The 13,295-nt window shown below is 41.5% G+C and overlaps 1 protein-coding gene across 17 annotated transcripts in view; it reads left to right on the plus strand.

Annotated features, from left to right (window-relative positions):
• Positions 1-13,295, plus strand: part of adgrb2 (adhesion G protein-coupled receptor B2) — a 197,488-nt gene that overhangs the window by 165,466 nt on the left and 18,727 nt on the right. For 12 of the 17 annotated variants that reach the window (XM_046416706.1, XM_046416704.1, XM_046416705.1 and 9 more), the window contains 6 exons: positions 1,102-1,200; positions 3,921-4,020; positions 5,402-5,473; positions 7,713-7,805; positions 9,172-9,426; positions 11,759-11,798. In XM_046416706.1, coding sequence (XP_046272662.1) covers positions 1,102-1,200; positions 3,921-4,020; positions 5,402-5,473; positions 7,713-7,805; positions 9,172-9,426; positions 11,759-11,798 — 659 coding nt within the window. The remainder of the gene's footprint in view (positions 1-1,101; positions 1,201-3,920; positions 4,021-5,401; positions 5,474-7,712; positions 7,806-9,171; positions 9,427-11,758; positions 11,799-13,295) is intronic. The other 5 variants (XM_046416710.1, XM_046416717.1, XM_046416718.1 and 2 more) reach the window with 5 other exon arrangements.

Here is a 13,295-nt window from a genome sequence, read left to right on the forward strand (position 1 = left end):
TCTCTCTCTCTCTCTCTGTCTCTCTCTCTCATTACATTTCCTGTAGCGTCTGTCCCCTGCATAAATTGAAATTGACAATTTGTGTATCACTGCAAGGGTTAACGGCACATATCGGCTCTCCGGGGGGTTGATTAGCTTTTGTTACCCTGGTGATGCAACTGAGATTAAACCAGTCAATGTGTACAAATACGCCTACGCACACAAACACATGCAAACAGGTATATCCTTCTTTGTTACAGGCAAAGTCCTTGGTGCTATCTGAGTATTAAGCACATTTCCTCTCTGATTCTCAGAAGTGTTTGCTTTGAAGCGCACACGTATCCGAGCACTCCAGCACACTGTAGTTTGTACTGTTGCTAACAGGACAGGCTGTCATTAGCGTAATGCATTTCCTTATGAAGCCGTGGGGATGTGGCTGGCACCAAGGCAATGAGCTGTGATGGGACACTAATGTAGCATAGCCCGCACATGGCCTCATCATTCTCCACTTGTGATATGTACAGACACATACGCACAAGCGCTGTCTCTCTCTCTCTCTCCATATGAGTAGTCAACTGTAAGTAAATAACCAATGGAGTCTTTTCCTTCCTTTACACCCCCATGAAACTTCATTGTGCCCAGTCACATGTACACATAAATACACCCAGCTGCATCACACTGGCAGTGGAACACAATGATTGGTGTATTTCCTGTCTGTGTCACTGTAATTTGTTAATCCACATGGCTCTGCTGTAACATTACAATGTCTGTCTGTCACTTTCTCTCTACTTGCTTTGTATCAATCTTTGTATTCTGACTGTTATTCATTGCTGCTACTTTTTTAAGATCTGGTTTTAATTTGCCTTTCTTTCTTTTCTCCCTCCCCCTCCCCCTTTTTTTCTTCCCTTCCTCCCTCTCTTTGTTGTGTCCACTTTTTCTGTTTTTCCTCTATTTTTTTTTCTCTTTTTCTTTGTTTTTTCTTTTTCTTTTTGCAACACCTACACACTCACCTGTTGCCATCACTGGAACTTGTGTTGCCACACAACCCCCACCCCACTCCCCCTTCCCCCTCCCCACATGGTGGTATGTATGTCTGTATTTGTGTGTTCATACATCCCGAAGTGTCCCAGCGGAGGCGCGTAGCCGACTGCTCCTGAAATGCTCCAAGTGTGGCGTGATCTCGAGCACCGCTCTGTCCAGCGCGACTGCCAGCAGCGCCATGTTAGTCCATCTTCATCTTTCTCTCTTTCTGTCTCTTATTCTCCACCCATCCTCTCTCCACCGTCCTCTTTCTCCCTCTCTCTCTCTCTCTCTCTCTCTCTCCCTCTCTCTCTCTCTCTCTCTCATCCATCCTTTTAATCTCTGGCTGTCGGTAATGATGCAGGATGACATTCACACTTGTCCGGATACAAAAACAAACTAATGAAAGGAAAAAGCATCTGTACTGCAAGCTGCTGATATTTAATGAGGGAGTGTTTTGATAGAAAGCGGATTTTTCTCAGGTCGCAATGAGCAAACCATACCTGTGTCAAACCTGTGTTTGTTCATCATGTTTCAAATTTGTTTTCGCTTGTTTATTGTGCAGTATTGCAGAGGCTTAACATATCAGTGCAGCACACTGTCAGTCATACATTAATGTAATTGTCTAAACCTTCTGGCTCTCATTGTTTGATTTATGTGTTGAACTGTCATCTCAGTTCTGCCACCTTAAACATGCGATCACAGTGAACACATCATATTTGTGGTGTTATGGAAAAAGTGGCAAAACATTTAAGATATCTAACACACCAGTAACATTAAATATACACTGGAGCTGCAGGTGCACTACAAATCATCTTTTGTTTAGTCCCACAGAAATCAATGCAGAAATGTATTTCCTCAATGTGCTACACAGTCTATACTTTTTTTGTGGATCTGGAGAGTGCTTTGTCAAAATTACATTACAATAAAATTGTATCTTGACTTGAGCATGGGGACTACAAAGTCACTAAAATGCTTTCTGAGAAATGCAACTCAGTTCAGTGTTTTTGTTGTTTTTTAGTCCCACATTAAGACCGATAATCAGAAAATCTTGGCCTACTTGTATTGCATATGTTTTATTCTCCTTCTCGCAAATCTTCCAACTTTATGCAAGCTCAGTATAAAATTAATGAAATATTCTTTTTACATCATCGTTTCCTTCATACATACAAGCGCACATAAGCAAAACAGAAGCCTCAGAAGAGATCATTTAGGATTACATTATTTGAGAAGGGATTGAATAGACAGAGGTAGATGTATGACATTTATATGTATTCCTGCCCTCTGCACTTATCACAATATGTCACAGTCTCCCCACCAGCATCTCCCTCTGGGTGGTGACATTTTAGAACATCTAACAAGAAAAACACCAAAGACCTATTTGGTTTTTTTTTCTTTTTTTGAGACTGGATTTTTGCTTGAAGTAAGAGGTGCTTTGCCAGGGTTTCATGTTCACTGTAGTCAGTCTATTAATGAAAGACTCTCCTCCTGTTTGAGTGTCGCAAACAGTCTTATGCATGTTTAGCTGCGTCCTTGTGCCGATCGTTCGTCAGGGCTTTGTGTTTATTTTGGAGGAGCGCTCTGTTTAAAGCGACAACTCTGTCCTTAGTTGTGTTGTCGCATGACTGGACACTGTGATTGGAGGCTAATGGGATGAGATTGCCTATTTACAGTAACAAGTTTGGATGAGTTTTCTTGTGTCATTGTTGACTTCTTTTCACACAGCTTTACTGATCTTAGATCCATCTACATCATTGTTATATAGTGTGAGCTATTACATTGGGCCATTTATTTTCACATTACTGCAGTTTTCCTTGTTGTGCGCAGTATACTATTTGCTTGGAAGGTCCTTCAAATAATCTGCTTGCACAAATCCTTGTGGAAAGCCATAATCAAACAGTCTGTGCTGTGTAATTTCTGTATTCTTTACTGAAATAGCAAATGTTGCTAATATTAAACATGCCTCCATTCTCTGTAGCACAGTAAGCCTGGCCTTTTTGTGTCCTGATAAAGCTTTAAAGACTATTACGGTACTTGGAAATTTATTTCCAGAAAGAGACAACCAGGATGTGAAAATTGTGACAAAGTAATTCCAAGCTTTCCACACATTTCTTTCCCAAATGACTTTGTTGCAGTTGAAATATAACTGCTCATTAAAAAAACACTGGTTATGTAATTATGAGGTACAATTGTAGCATGAAGAGTGTGTCTTTTACATATAGAATGTAGGCTCTTAGTTTTACTATACTGTTTAAAATCACAGTCTGCACCAGCTGGAAACTGTACACGTTAGCAAGGGGACAGCACAACTTTGGCTGTATTGCTTTCCTCTTTCGTTCCTTGCCTGTGGCCATGCACCTCTGAGGGAACAGGCATATTTCTTAATGCAGCTAGACATAGTTGTCCGTCTGTCAGACTAACGGTCATAAAACCATGAATATGTGCTCAAACAGCATGAACATTTTAAATTGGTGTCTGACTTCATAGAGTTACACACACACGCACACACACTCCCTCTCACTCTCTCTTAGTCTGCAGAAGCCCCCATGTCAGTACTTGTCAATGGCCTGTCTTCCCCCCTCAGACTATCGTCTCACAGTCCACCAGCATGACACTTAGTGCACATCAACCATGTAATTGTGACCAATTGTCACTCTCATAACTATCTACATGATTACACATCATCCTCCACATCTCAGTTAGAATATTAAGTCTGATACAAACCTCAGTGGTGCCAGTCAGTTTCAAATTGCCCACGACTGAATCTATGACTGAGTTGTGTGTGTGTGTGCATGCATGTGTGTGAGTGTGGGACTGAGAGAGAAAGAAGTGCAGTTGTGACTTTCCAACTGGTCTGAGACTGAATCCTATGTTTCTCCCCTCCATCCCCCTCTCTCTCTCTCTCTCTCTCTGTCTGACAGGGCCTCTCTGTGGAGTTCCTGCGTGGTTCTTCCTCTGTTAGCATTAACCTGGATGTCAGCAGTGCTGGCCATAACGGACCGGCGCTCCACACTCTTCCAGGTGATGTATCTCACAACACGAGCAGATGCTCACAAACTCCAACTCACACACACACACCTGTCACACGCCATGGAAAAGCAGTTTTACATGGTACATGGCAGAAATAATGCTCATCGATGCTGATAAATATAGTAACACACCCTGTTTTGTTGTTGAAATGTGACCAATTGATTTGGGTCTTAAGACCTGGTCATGTTAAACGTATACTCACTGAATCTAAAAGGTGTAAACTCTGATGTAAACAGTGTCTTTGTAGAGTTTAGGGCACCTCTTGACATCTTATCTCAATTGGCCATAAGGACAAAAAGATGAAACATGACTGATACTGTTTATTAATAGAGAATAGGCCAAAGAAAATACAGAATGAACATGAGAAATATATTTAACAAAGAACAATCTAAAATCCCTTTGTGTCAGGATCACAAGTAGAAATGCTGTCTGTGAGAATTTATCATGACTAAACATGAATTGGCTGACTCATTTTTTCCCAAATCAGTGTTTCTCCAGTGATTACGGAGTTATTTTACTGCAGTTTCATAGTAATACCAGATGTAATCATTTTTCACCTTTCAGTTTTTAACCACAGTCAGAAGCAAGGCTACAGTCACATTAATTACATTATTTTAAAAGTATACATCAAATCATATCATATCAGTCCATCATATCAGGAGTCTAGAAGCTTAAATTTGCAGTCATGCCACAGCTAAGAACAGTGTTGGCTCTGTAGTTTTTCCAGGTCAGCAAAAGCGACTGTCAGAGCAGTGACAGAAAGATGTGTCACTGTAAACAGAGCTCAAAGAGATGCTGGTACATCTCAACCCTCAACACAGTCTGAGACAACTGAACCTTCCAGCCAAAAGAACTAAAGCCACTGTGGGGAATGTGAGCAGCCATAAGCTGCACCTTTTCGACGGTGAGGAGAGGTTAGCCGTCCCATACTAGAATGCATCTTCTGCATCAACAAACTGTCAAATGGTGTCAGTTAATCTCCATAAAGTTCTTTGGAGGAAACGGCAGTGCAAACACTTTAAAGAGAGGTGACTGAAATCAGCAAACAGCAAATATATGATGTCATGATTGCAAATAACGTTCAGTGCATTTTACTCAATAGCATACTTATTTTTAGCCTGTTTGTTTAGGTTAAATACTGATAAAATCTGCGCAGCAATATCAAACGGCTGACTTCATTTCCAGCTGAGAATAGGCCCATATTAAGGCGTGCGTACGGGACTTGGTTGGTGGGATGTGTATGAAGGGATGCCTGGTGAACAAAAAATCACTTTGAATGACTGCCATGATTTAAAAAGCTCTGAGAGCCACTACAATATTCAAACAATGTGCAATATTTAAGAAGCAAACATTTCTCTTTTATGTTCTCCAGGTCCTCTTTGCCGTCTTTGACTCAGTCCAAGGTTTTGTCATCATCACTGTCCACTGTGCAATGCGCCGAGAGGTGAGTCCAACTTCCTTCTTCTGCCGAGCAGCCACGTGAATGTGTTGAGCTCACGCATTCCTAATTCAGCACCACACGGTGACCCCGGCGTCAGTTACTCTCTTTGACAGGTGGGATTCTCGTTCGCAAATGTCACGTTAGTTTCCGGATCAGTTTGAAGTCACGGCAGAACACAGGCGGATCAGACATGAGAAGGATTAACATGGTATTTATGTCCTGTGTTGCAGCACTTCTTCTTTATAATGCAGTATGAGTGCGGTATTGTCCGTCTGATCCAAGGCTGCTATAAGGAGCTTACAAAGATTCTGTATGGAATAAGATGATAATTCCCTAACTAATACCCCCTAGTGCATACTTGCCACAGGCTTTGCTGTGCCCCCTGTGAATGCTGAAATTTATACTCATTGTGATCACACAAGTATTCATGCAGATACTTACACACACATACACACGCACACTAACTCACAATTGCACTGGCCACGATTAATAGATTTCACAAAATCGTCAGTTGTGTGTTCATGTGTCTTCTGTTGCTGACAGACCTCACACAGCCTTGCCTATAACCAAGAAATCATTGTAACATTGAATGCACTACATAGTACAAGTGGATTTTTAAATTATTGGAATGCTTAGATGCATTAAATCAATATTACAAAAGCAACAGGGAGATCAAGGTACAGTAAATCCAGGACTTATTAATTTTTAAATATATGAAAATCCCCTGCAAAAGACTAAGTGTGATTCCTTAGTAGCTGAAGAACAATGGGCAGAGGGGAGTGCAAGGTGGGTGGGGAATGAGAAAGCATTATGGTGCAAAACAAGAGGGAAGGTAGTACAAAGTGTGATATTAAGTGAAGTAAACTAACTACACACAGAGAACGCACCAGCGAGCTGAGCGCCATGTAGCGCTCCTAGATAGTGCCTGCTGCTTGTACAGTGCAGCGGGGGGGGATGAAGGGATGGCGCTGGCATAGGCGGCCCACTGAGATCAGTGGCAAACAGGCAAGTAAATGAACATGTGCGACGTTAGAGGTGTTGTGATTAGGAGGCAGCAGGAAAGGAAAACTAGGGAGATATAGAGGTCTATTGGGAGACACAGTGAGGGAGGGACATTGTTAAGTGAGTGGAGGAAGACGAGTGGAAGAAAAATTGCATGCGGCGATCAGGAGGTGGGGTGGGGGGGGGGTTGATTTAAAAGCGAAGCAGGGGATGATAGTAGGGGAGGAGGAACTAGACAGGAGGGCGGTGAGGGAGGTATGGACCCGTACAGGGGCTCTTCACTTTGAAGTCAGAATGAGCTGCATTGGGTGCCAATACACTCACACACTCTCAGAGAACAGGGAATAAATGCCACTGAGGATGAGTGTGGACATAAAGAGAAGAGACAGACAGAAGGAAACAATGGAGGCAATACCCCAGTCCATGCAGTATTAATCAGACATGGATGCTACCCCAATCCGCTCCATTTGTAGCAACACACACACACACACACACAAGACCACCCAGCGAGACCGAAGATGCTCTCGTTCGCTCTTGCACTGCTTCTTACACGAGCACTCTCGTATCCACCCATGAGATTCTTATGGGATTTGACAGCAGCAACATTGAGAAATGATGTTGCTCCTCAGCAAGTAACCAGGCTATCTATAATACAGAGCCTGATGGGGGGGAAAGAATCTCGGAGTTGACTGTGAAACATAATACTCAGGGATCCATTTGATTTGAGTTGTGCTACAAGAACCAGTTCTTTGACAGTATGTGTTTGCTTAGATGCTGCATGTGGGAGGACAAAGAAAGCAATATGACATTGGAATGGCCCAGGGGTTAGAACGTCTGTATACTGCTGCTGTTGGTTTTAATTAGGACCGTGAGCCACTCATGTCACAAGGCCCAAATAGGGCACTTTGAAGAACCGCTGTGTGCTTTGAATACTACTTCACTGACTGTTACATAAGCTACAAGCTGAGCTACTTTGTGAAGAATAAAGTAGTTTCCGTTTGCAATTTTCACATAATTTAGTATTCACTGAACATCTGTCATTGCAGTGATAAAGATGAAGAATATAAAATGTCTGAGGACTGAGGTCCCCATGCTCCAACATTTGCCAATCTAACTTAAGTAAAAGTTCCTCCACTAACTTTTTCCTTTGCATCATCCCTTCATCGTCCCCTCCCACCACACACTTTTCCTCTCTGCATTCATCCCTCTTCTACCCTCATCCACTATTCCCCGTCTTCAGGTGCAGGATGCGGTGCGCTGTAGGATGGGGGGATGTAAAGACGACAGTGAAAACTCACCAGACTCCTGCAAGAATGGACAGGTGCAGATCATGGTGAATAGCATTCCATTCCATCCCACATAGCAAGCCATTAGCCTTGGACCAACCTTAACCAGGCTGCAGCTTTGTAGAAGCTGCAACTCCAGTAGTGAGAAGCATGATTGTCATTATTGAAGTGCTCAAATTTTCCTAGAATGTTTTTTTGTTTCCTAAATAGAAATTATTACATTACATTACAACTATTGTCATTATTGTTTATGTATCATGCATTTTCACGCTTTATTTTCCAAAAAAATGAAAAAACTGAATTTCATTTCCCCATAGAAATGCAACTTTGCTCCCAGCCTGAAACTAACTTCCAATATTAACATAAAAAGTTGTGAACAAGAACAAATGCAATTTCTGAACATAGTAGCCTGCTACAATTAATATCAATTCTTTTTCTGACATTCCTGTAATTTGTTCTCATTTAAAGAAAAAAATACTTATACTACCTATAGTGTTTCTTGCATCACTAAAACAGACGCTTCAGCACTTTTATTTACTTTTAACCTGAACTTCTTCATCTTCATTTGAAGAGCACAGAGCTCCCATAAGTTTATTGTATGTCATCCAAATGTGACTAATGGTGTGATAAATCATAGAGACCTGAACTGCCTTCCCAATGTCAGTGCGGTCACACTACTATGAGAGCGTGTGCAATTCCCACAACACTATTCCCTTTATTTCCCCCTCAGACCTGTTTGCGGTAATGATTATGGGCTTCTGAGCGCCCCACTGAGGTTATCAAGATTAAACTTTGGAGCCATCAGTTTTCCGAGGGAATCCATTATGACACATTCTCTTTCTCTGTTTTCATAACCAAGAGGAACACTTACAGTCCAGCTGTGCTTCTTCAGTTTTTGTTTAGATGCATTGTTATCGTGCACACAAAACTAGTTGCTATGCCAACTATTAGTGTCTTCAGGAAGACAGCTGGTAAACCTTTAGGTTTTCTCCAGTTTTGCAGTCTAAATGTGTGCAACTTTGATCTTGTAAGACAGCATATGTGCATGGAAAGCTGTTGCATGGGAGACAAAATACCCTTGAGAACATTAATCGTGATGGATAATTTGGTGAAGCTGCCACCAGTTATATCAGCATCATAATTACAGTGAGCACCATCCTCTCAGGTGTTCTTGCTATATTACACAGGAAATCTCATTAGAATGTTATACTCCTGACATTTTGAGACATGATAAAGATGTAGAACTGTAACAACACCTTCCTGTTTAACTTGAATCTAAGCTGTCTTTAGAGAAATCATTTGATTAGCTAATCTCTGATTAAAGCTCAGTGCTCTCTTCTAAAAGAAACTGGTTACATTTCCACATCTCACATTTCAACTTTATGTTTTCCATTAACCTTTTTACACCATCAGAAGGGTCCAAAGTTGAGCCAGTGCGGGCAGCAGTGTGGGTCCCTGCGTTATGGCACGTCCATGTGTCTGTCGGGTGCCCACCCACAGCCGTTCCCACCAACGTGCCACCAGGCATGCCAGCAACCCTGTTACCACAGTCTGCCTCGCAGCAACCACAACCACGGGCTAGAGCACAGCCACGTGCATGAGCATAACCCCATCCTGAACAATGTCCACAACCACGCGCATAACCATAACCACATCGGCAGCCAACCAGTACGTCACCTGTAGAAACAGTGCAGCCAGTAGTCCTTATGAATAGTCAGGTCCATAGATGAAGAAAGGTGGAATCTGTAGAACAATATTTTGCAACAAATATTAAAGGAGCAGTTCAACATTTTCAGAGATACATTTGCTTTCTTGTCCAGAGCTGAACTGATTCGTTCTAATGTCTGTACACTAAATATGAAGGAAATTTGGCAGCTAGTTAGCTTGGCCAAGCGCAATAGCTGGTAAATGCTCTTATGTCAAGTTATTATATATCTTGTTTGTTAAATCACATTTGTTCAGTCTGTTCGTGGTTTTATGTACCAGACTATGTTGTGGCCAGGGGCAGTTTTGTCTGGTCCAAGTGCTTGCAACAACTTCAGAAGATCGCTACTCCTTACCAAGAAAAGTTATAAAACAGCCCCTGTGTAAAACCACAATATGTCATTTATTGCTTTTGATTTTCTATGAATTAAACATACAAGTTGTAGCCTGCTAATGATTGGGGTTAGAGATGCTAGTATGTATAATAATTTACCACTGGTTTCCACTCTTTTTTGCAAAAGTCAGCTAATCTGCTGCTGGTGTTAGATTCATTTTTAGCATACAGACATCAGAGCAGTATTAATCTTCTCATCTGTCAGCAACAAAGCATATAAATGTATTTTGCAAAATTTCAAATCAGACCTCGAACCAAAATGCAAAATTATTGCATCAAATTTAACTTTTACGTTTTTCATTTACATATTGCACCTTTAAATCTAAGTAGGAATAGCTGTGATGTGTATATATAGCACATTTACTGTAGCAATAGGTAGGTAAAAAAAAAAAAAAAAATATATATATATATATATATGGAATGTCTCTGAGCATTTTATAATTGTTGTTTGGAGGTGAATTCCTTTTGCGTTCATTTCATTGATAACCTCACCCAGAATGCTGTCTGCTGCATGATGTTCTCTAAGTAATAGAACTGTGGGCCCTTGCAGTGTTGGTACCAAATGTCTGACATTGATGACTCACTGTATGTAATCTGTGAGGCTGTTGCAGAGAGACTTTTTTTAAAATAAAGATGTTTTGTTTTTCTCCATTTGGATGGCAGAGACAGACTGCGAGATGGAGAGAGAGAGAGAGAGGGGGGTTGCTTTCATATCTGCGTTTGTTCATTTAGTAGAGACCCATTTATGGTGCTGTGGGTGATTTGCGTACTAAGAGCTCTCTCGCTCCTCTGAGACCTTTACACATTCTCTCCTTCTCTCTTTCAGTTTTTCGACCCCCCTACCCCCCCACCACACACACACACACACACTCTCTCTCTCTCTCTCTTTGCCTCTGTGACGTGCCCAAACTGTCTAAAATCTGTAGTTTGTTATCCAAACAAAGGCTTTTGTAAGTGAATCCCACTGAGGACAGGAGGAGGCTCTGTCCTGAGAGAACAGAGGACCACAGCTGCATTGCAATGAGCTTCACTTTCACTAAAGTTTAGGAAACTTGAGTGGTAGGCCATTTTGGAAAAACACCTTTTCATTCAGCCCACCACCCCAAGGAGCTGTGCCACCCTGCATTCCTCAAGTGCATTCCAAATCCAAGCCAATAAACAGAATTTATTGTTGTTCCCAAAATACCTCATCTGCATAAAATCTGTATAGTCAGTGCAGGTTAAGCTCAGCGTGGATGTTTGAGTGTTGGTCGTCAGTGTGAATGGATTGTGGAAGCATTTATACTGTCACGTCATGCATTTTATTTTCTGTCTAGTCAGTGTTTCAGTCTCGGCAGGAAGACGGCAAAGTTTTGCTTCAACTGGCACAGCAGATAATAGTTTTGCTGCTGTGTAAATTTCTGTACCTGTTTCCATTCACACGATAGCTGTGGTGACTGATGAGGCATACAGTAGCATTACATACCTGGCAAAACTCCACCGTGTTCTGCTCGTCTCTTTCAAGGGCTGTGTTTGGATCTGCTGCTGTGAACCGATACACATCATGAGCGAAGTGGCAGCAGTGCAGACCTTTCTGGGGTTTTTTCCTGTTCTTTTTGATTTTAAAAAAGGTTTTGGACATTTTCACTTTAAAGAAATGAAAACTGAATATTTATTGTATAACTAAAGGCAACATTTTTTTGTTTCTTTTTTTGTAGAGGACATTACTAATTGAGTTGTAACGTTCAGCCATGGCGATAGATCATATGCTTTTCAGTGCGGTCAAATCAGAGCGTCAGAGTCATTTGTTGCAGCATAACCATTCAAGATCCAATCACTCATCAGGCCTGTGCCTCTACCATTGTGACAAATCTAGTGAGTTGTACTGACTCATTGTCTTTCTTCTTTTCCTGCCTCCCTCAGACGGATTTTGAGAAGGATGTGGACTTGGCATGTCAGACAGGTGAGCTCTCCCTTCCACCTGATTTCTCCTTCTCCTTTTGTCTCCTCCTTTGTCCAGCACAGGATTATCATTACAGAGAAGCAATGGAGTGCTGTAACATTCTTAGTTTCCTGTTGTGCATGTTGATGGAATGACAGGATATGAGGTGCTACATTCAGACACAGTTGTGCGCAAATTATTATGCCTTATCAATCACCCTGCTTCTGCCCAGTAAGTGTTCAGCGAGCATATGTTTGGATGAGACTGTGTTTAATTGTGCATGATAATAACACTCCTCTGTGAGTTCAGACCTGTTTCACTCACTGGTGACAATGGTCTGGTATGTGTGTCGGTGTGTGAGTGTTTGGATGTGTTGCAAATGTACCACATTCAAGTTTGTGTTGTGCTTTGAAATATTAACACAGTCACTTTTCCCCCTCCACCCTTGCAGAGAGAGGACACCCATGTAAGTTTTGCACCCAGCTGACCTTCTTAACACTGCTTGGTCCATCCTTAGACTTAAATTGTTCCTATGGATGCATCCAGATTTTAGGTGGAAATAAATGAGCCGCCATTACTGCAGTGGCACCTCATTTGCATGTAACGCTGTAATGTACAGAGAAGATTTCACTTCTCCAGCTATTTTGCCAAGAATTATATTCAGGTGGCCCTGTAGAAGCTTTCACATCTTGGAAAAGAAAGAAAATTCGGTTATAATCTTCAAAGCTTAAAAAACAACTTAAAAATCAGTTGATTAAACAATGAGCATCTGCTGCGTGAAGAACGTAAATTAAAAGTCTCAATCATCTGCTCAATGAAATTGATTTTACCACAATAAATCATTAAATTGTTACATTTCCATCACATTTTGAGCAACCAGCGACCAACTGAGCAGATACAGGGCAGATGGTGCACCCACCACCCTCCCACATCTCTTAATAGCTGGTACATTACGTAAAGGTCCAGTTTGTAGGACCTTTAAATCATAAGTTCCGAAGTAATTCCATCTGGATTTAAACTTGTGTTATCCCACACAGCACTGTGGAGAACAGATAGAAGTGTTATGTTTTTTTCCCCCTCTTGTAATAGTTGATTTTACACTAGTTCTTTGAGACTGGATAGCTTTCACATTTCTTCCGAGGTGGCAATTCCCAACCGTGATTAACACAAACATTTCTGTTTTTGCTGTCAGTGTAAATCCGTTCAGATGAACTATACCTCTGCAGCAATGGCAGTGTTGCTTGAGAACGCAACACATAAAGCAGCCGTTGGATTCGTTTATAGGTCTTTCTCTGGGTCTCTACTGTTGGTTGCAGATATGAAGGTATCAGATTGGTCAGATTTTCCAAAACCTGTCCAATCCTTTCACATCACTCTGAACCAACAGGATGGTAAAACAGAGAAAAACTCAAGGTTTTGTACTCCGCTAAGCCTGGAATCAGCCAGATCCAGCTTCAATTTTTAATTGAAAATATAGCTTGACGTTTTGTTACATTCAGTGCAGCTGACATGAAAATG

The sequence above is a fragment of the Scatophagus argus genome, chromosome 17 (assembly GCF_020382885.2).
Source record: "Scatophagus argus isolate fScaArg1 chromosome 17, fScaArg1.pri, whole genome shotgun sequence".
Classification (NCBI taxonomy): domain Eukaryota; kingdom Metazoa; phylum Chordata; class Actinopteri; family Scatophagidae; genus Scatophagus; species Scatophagus argus.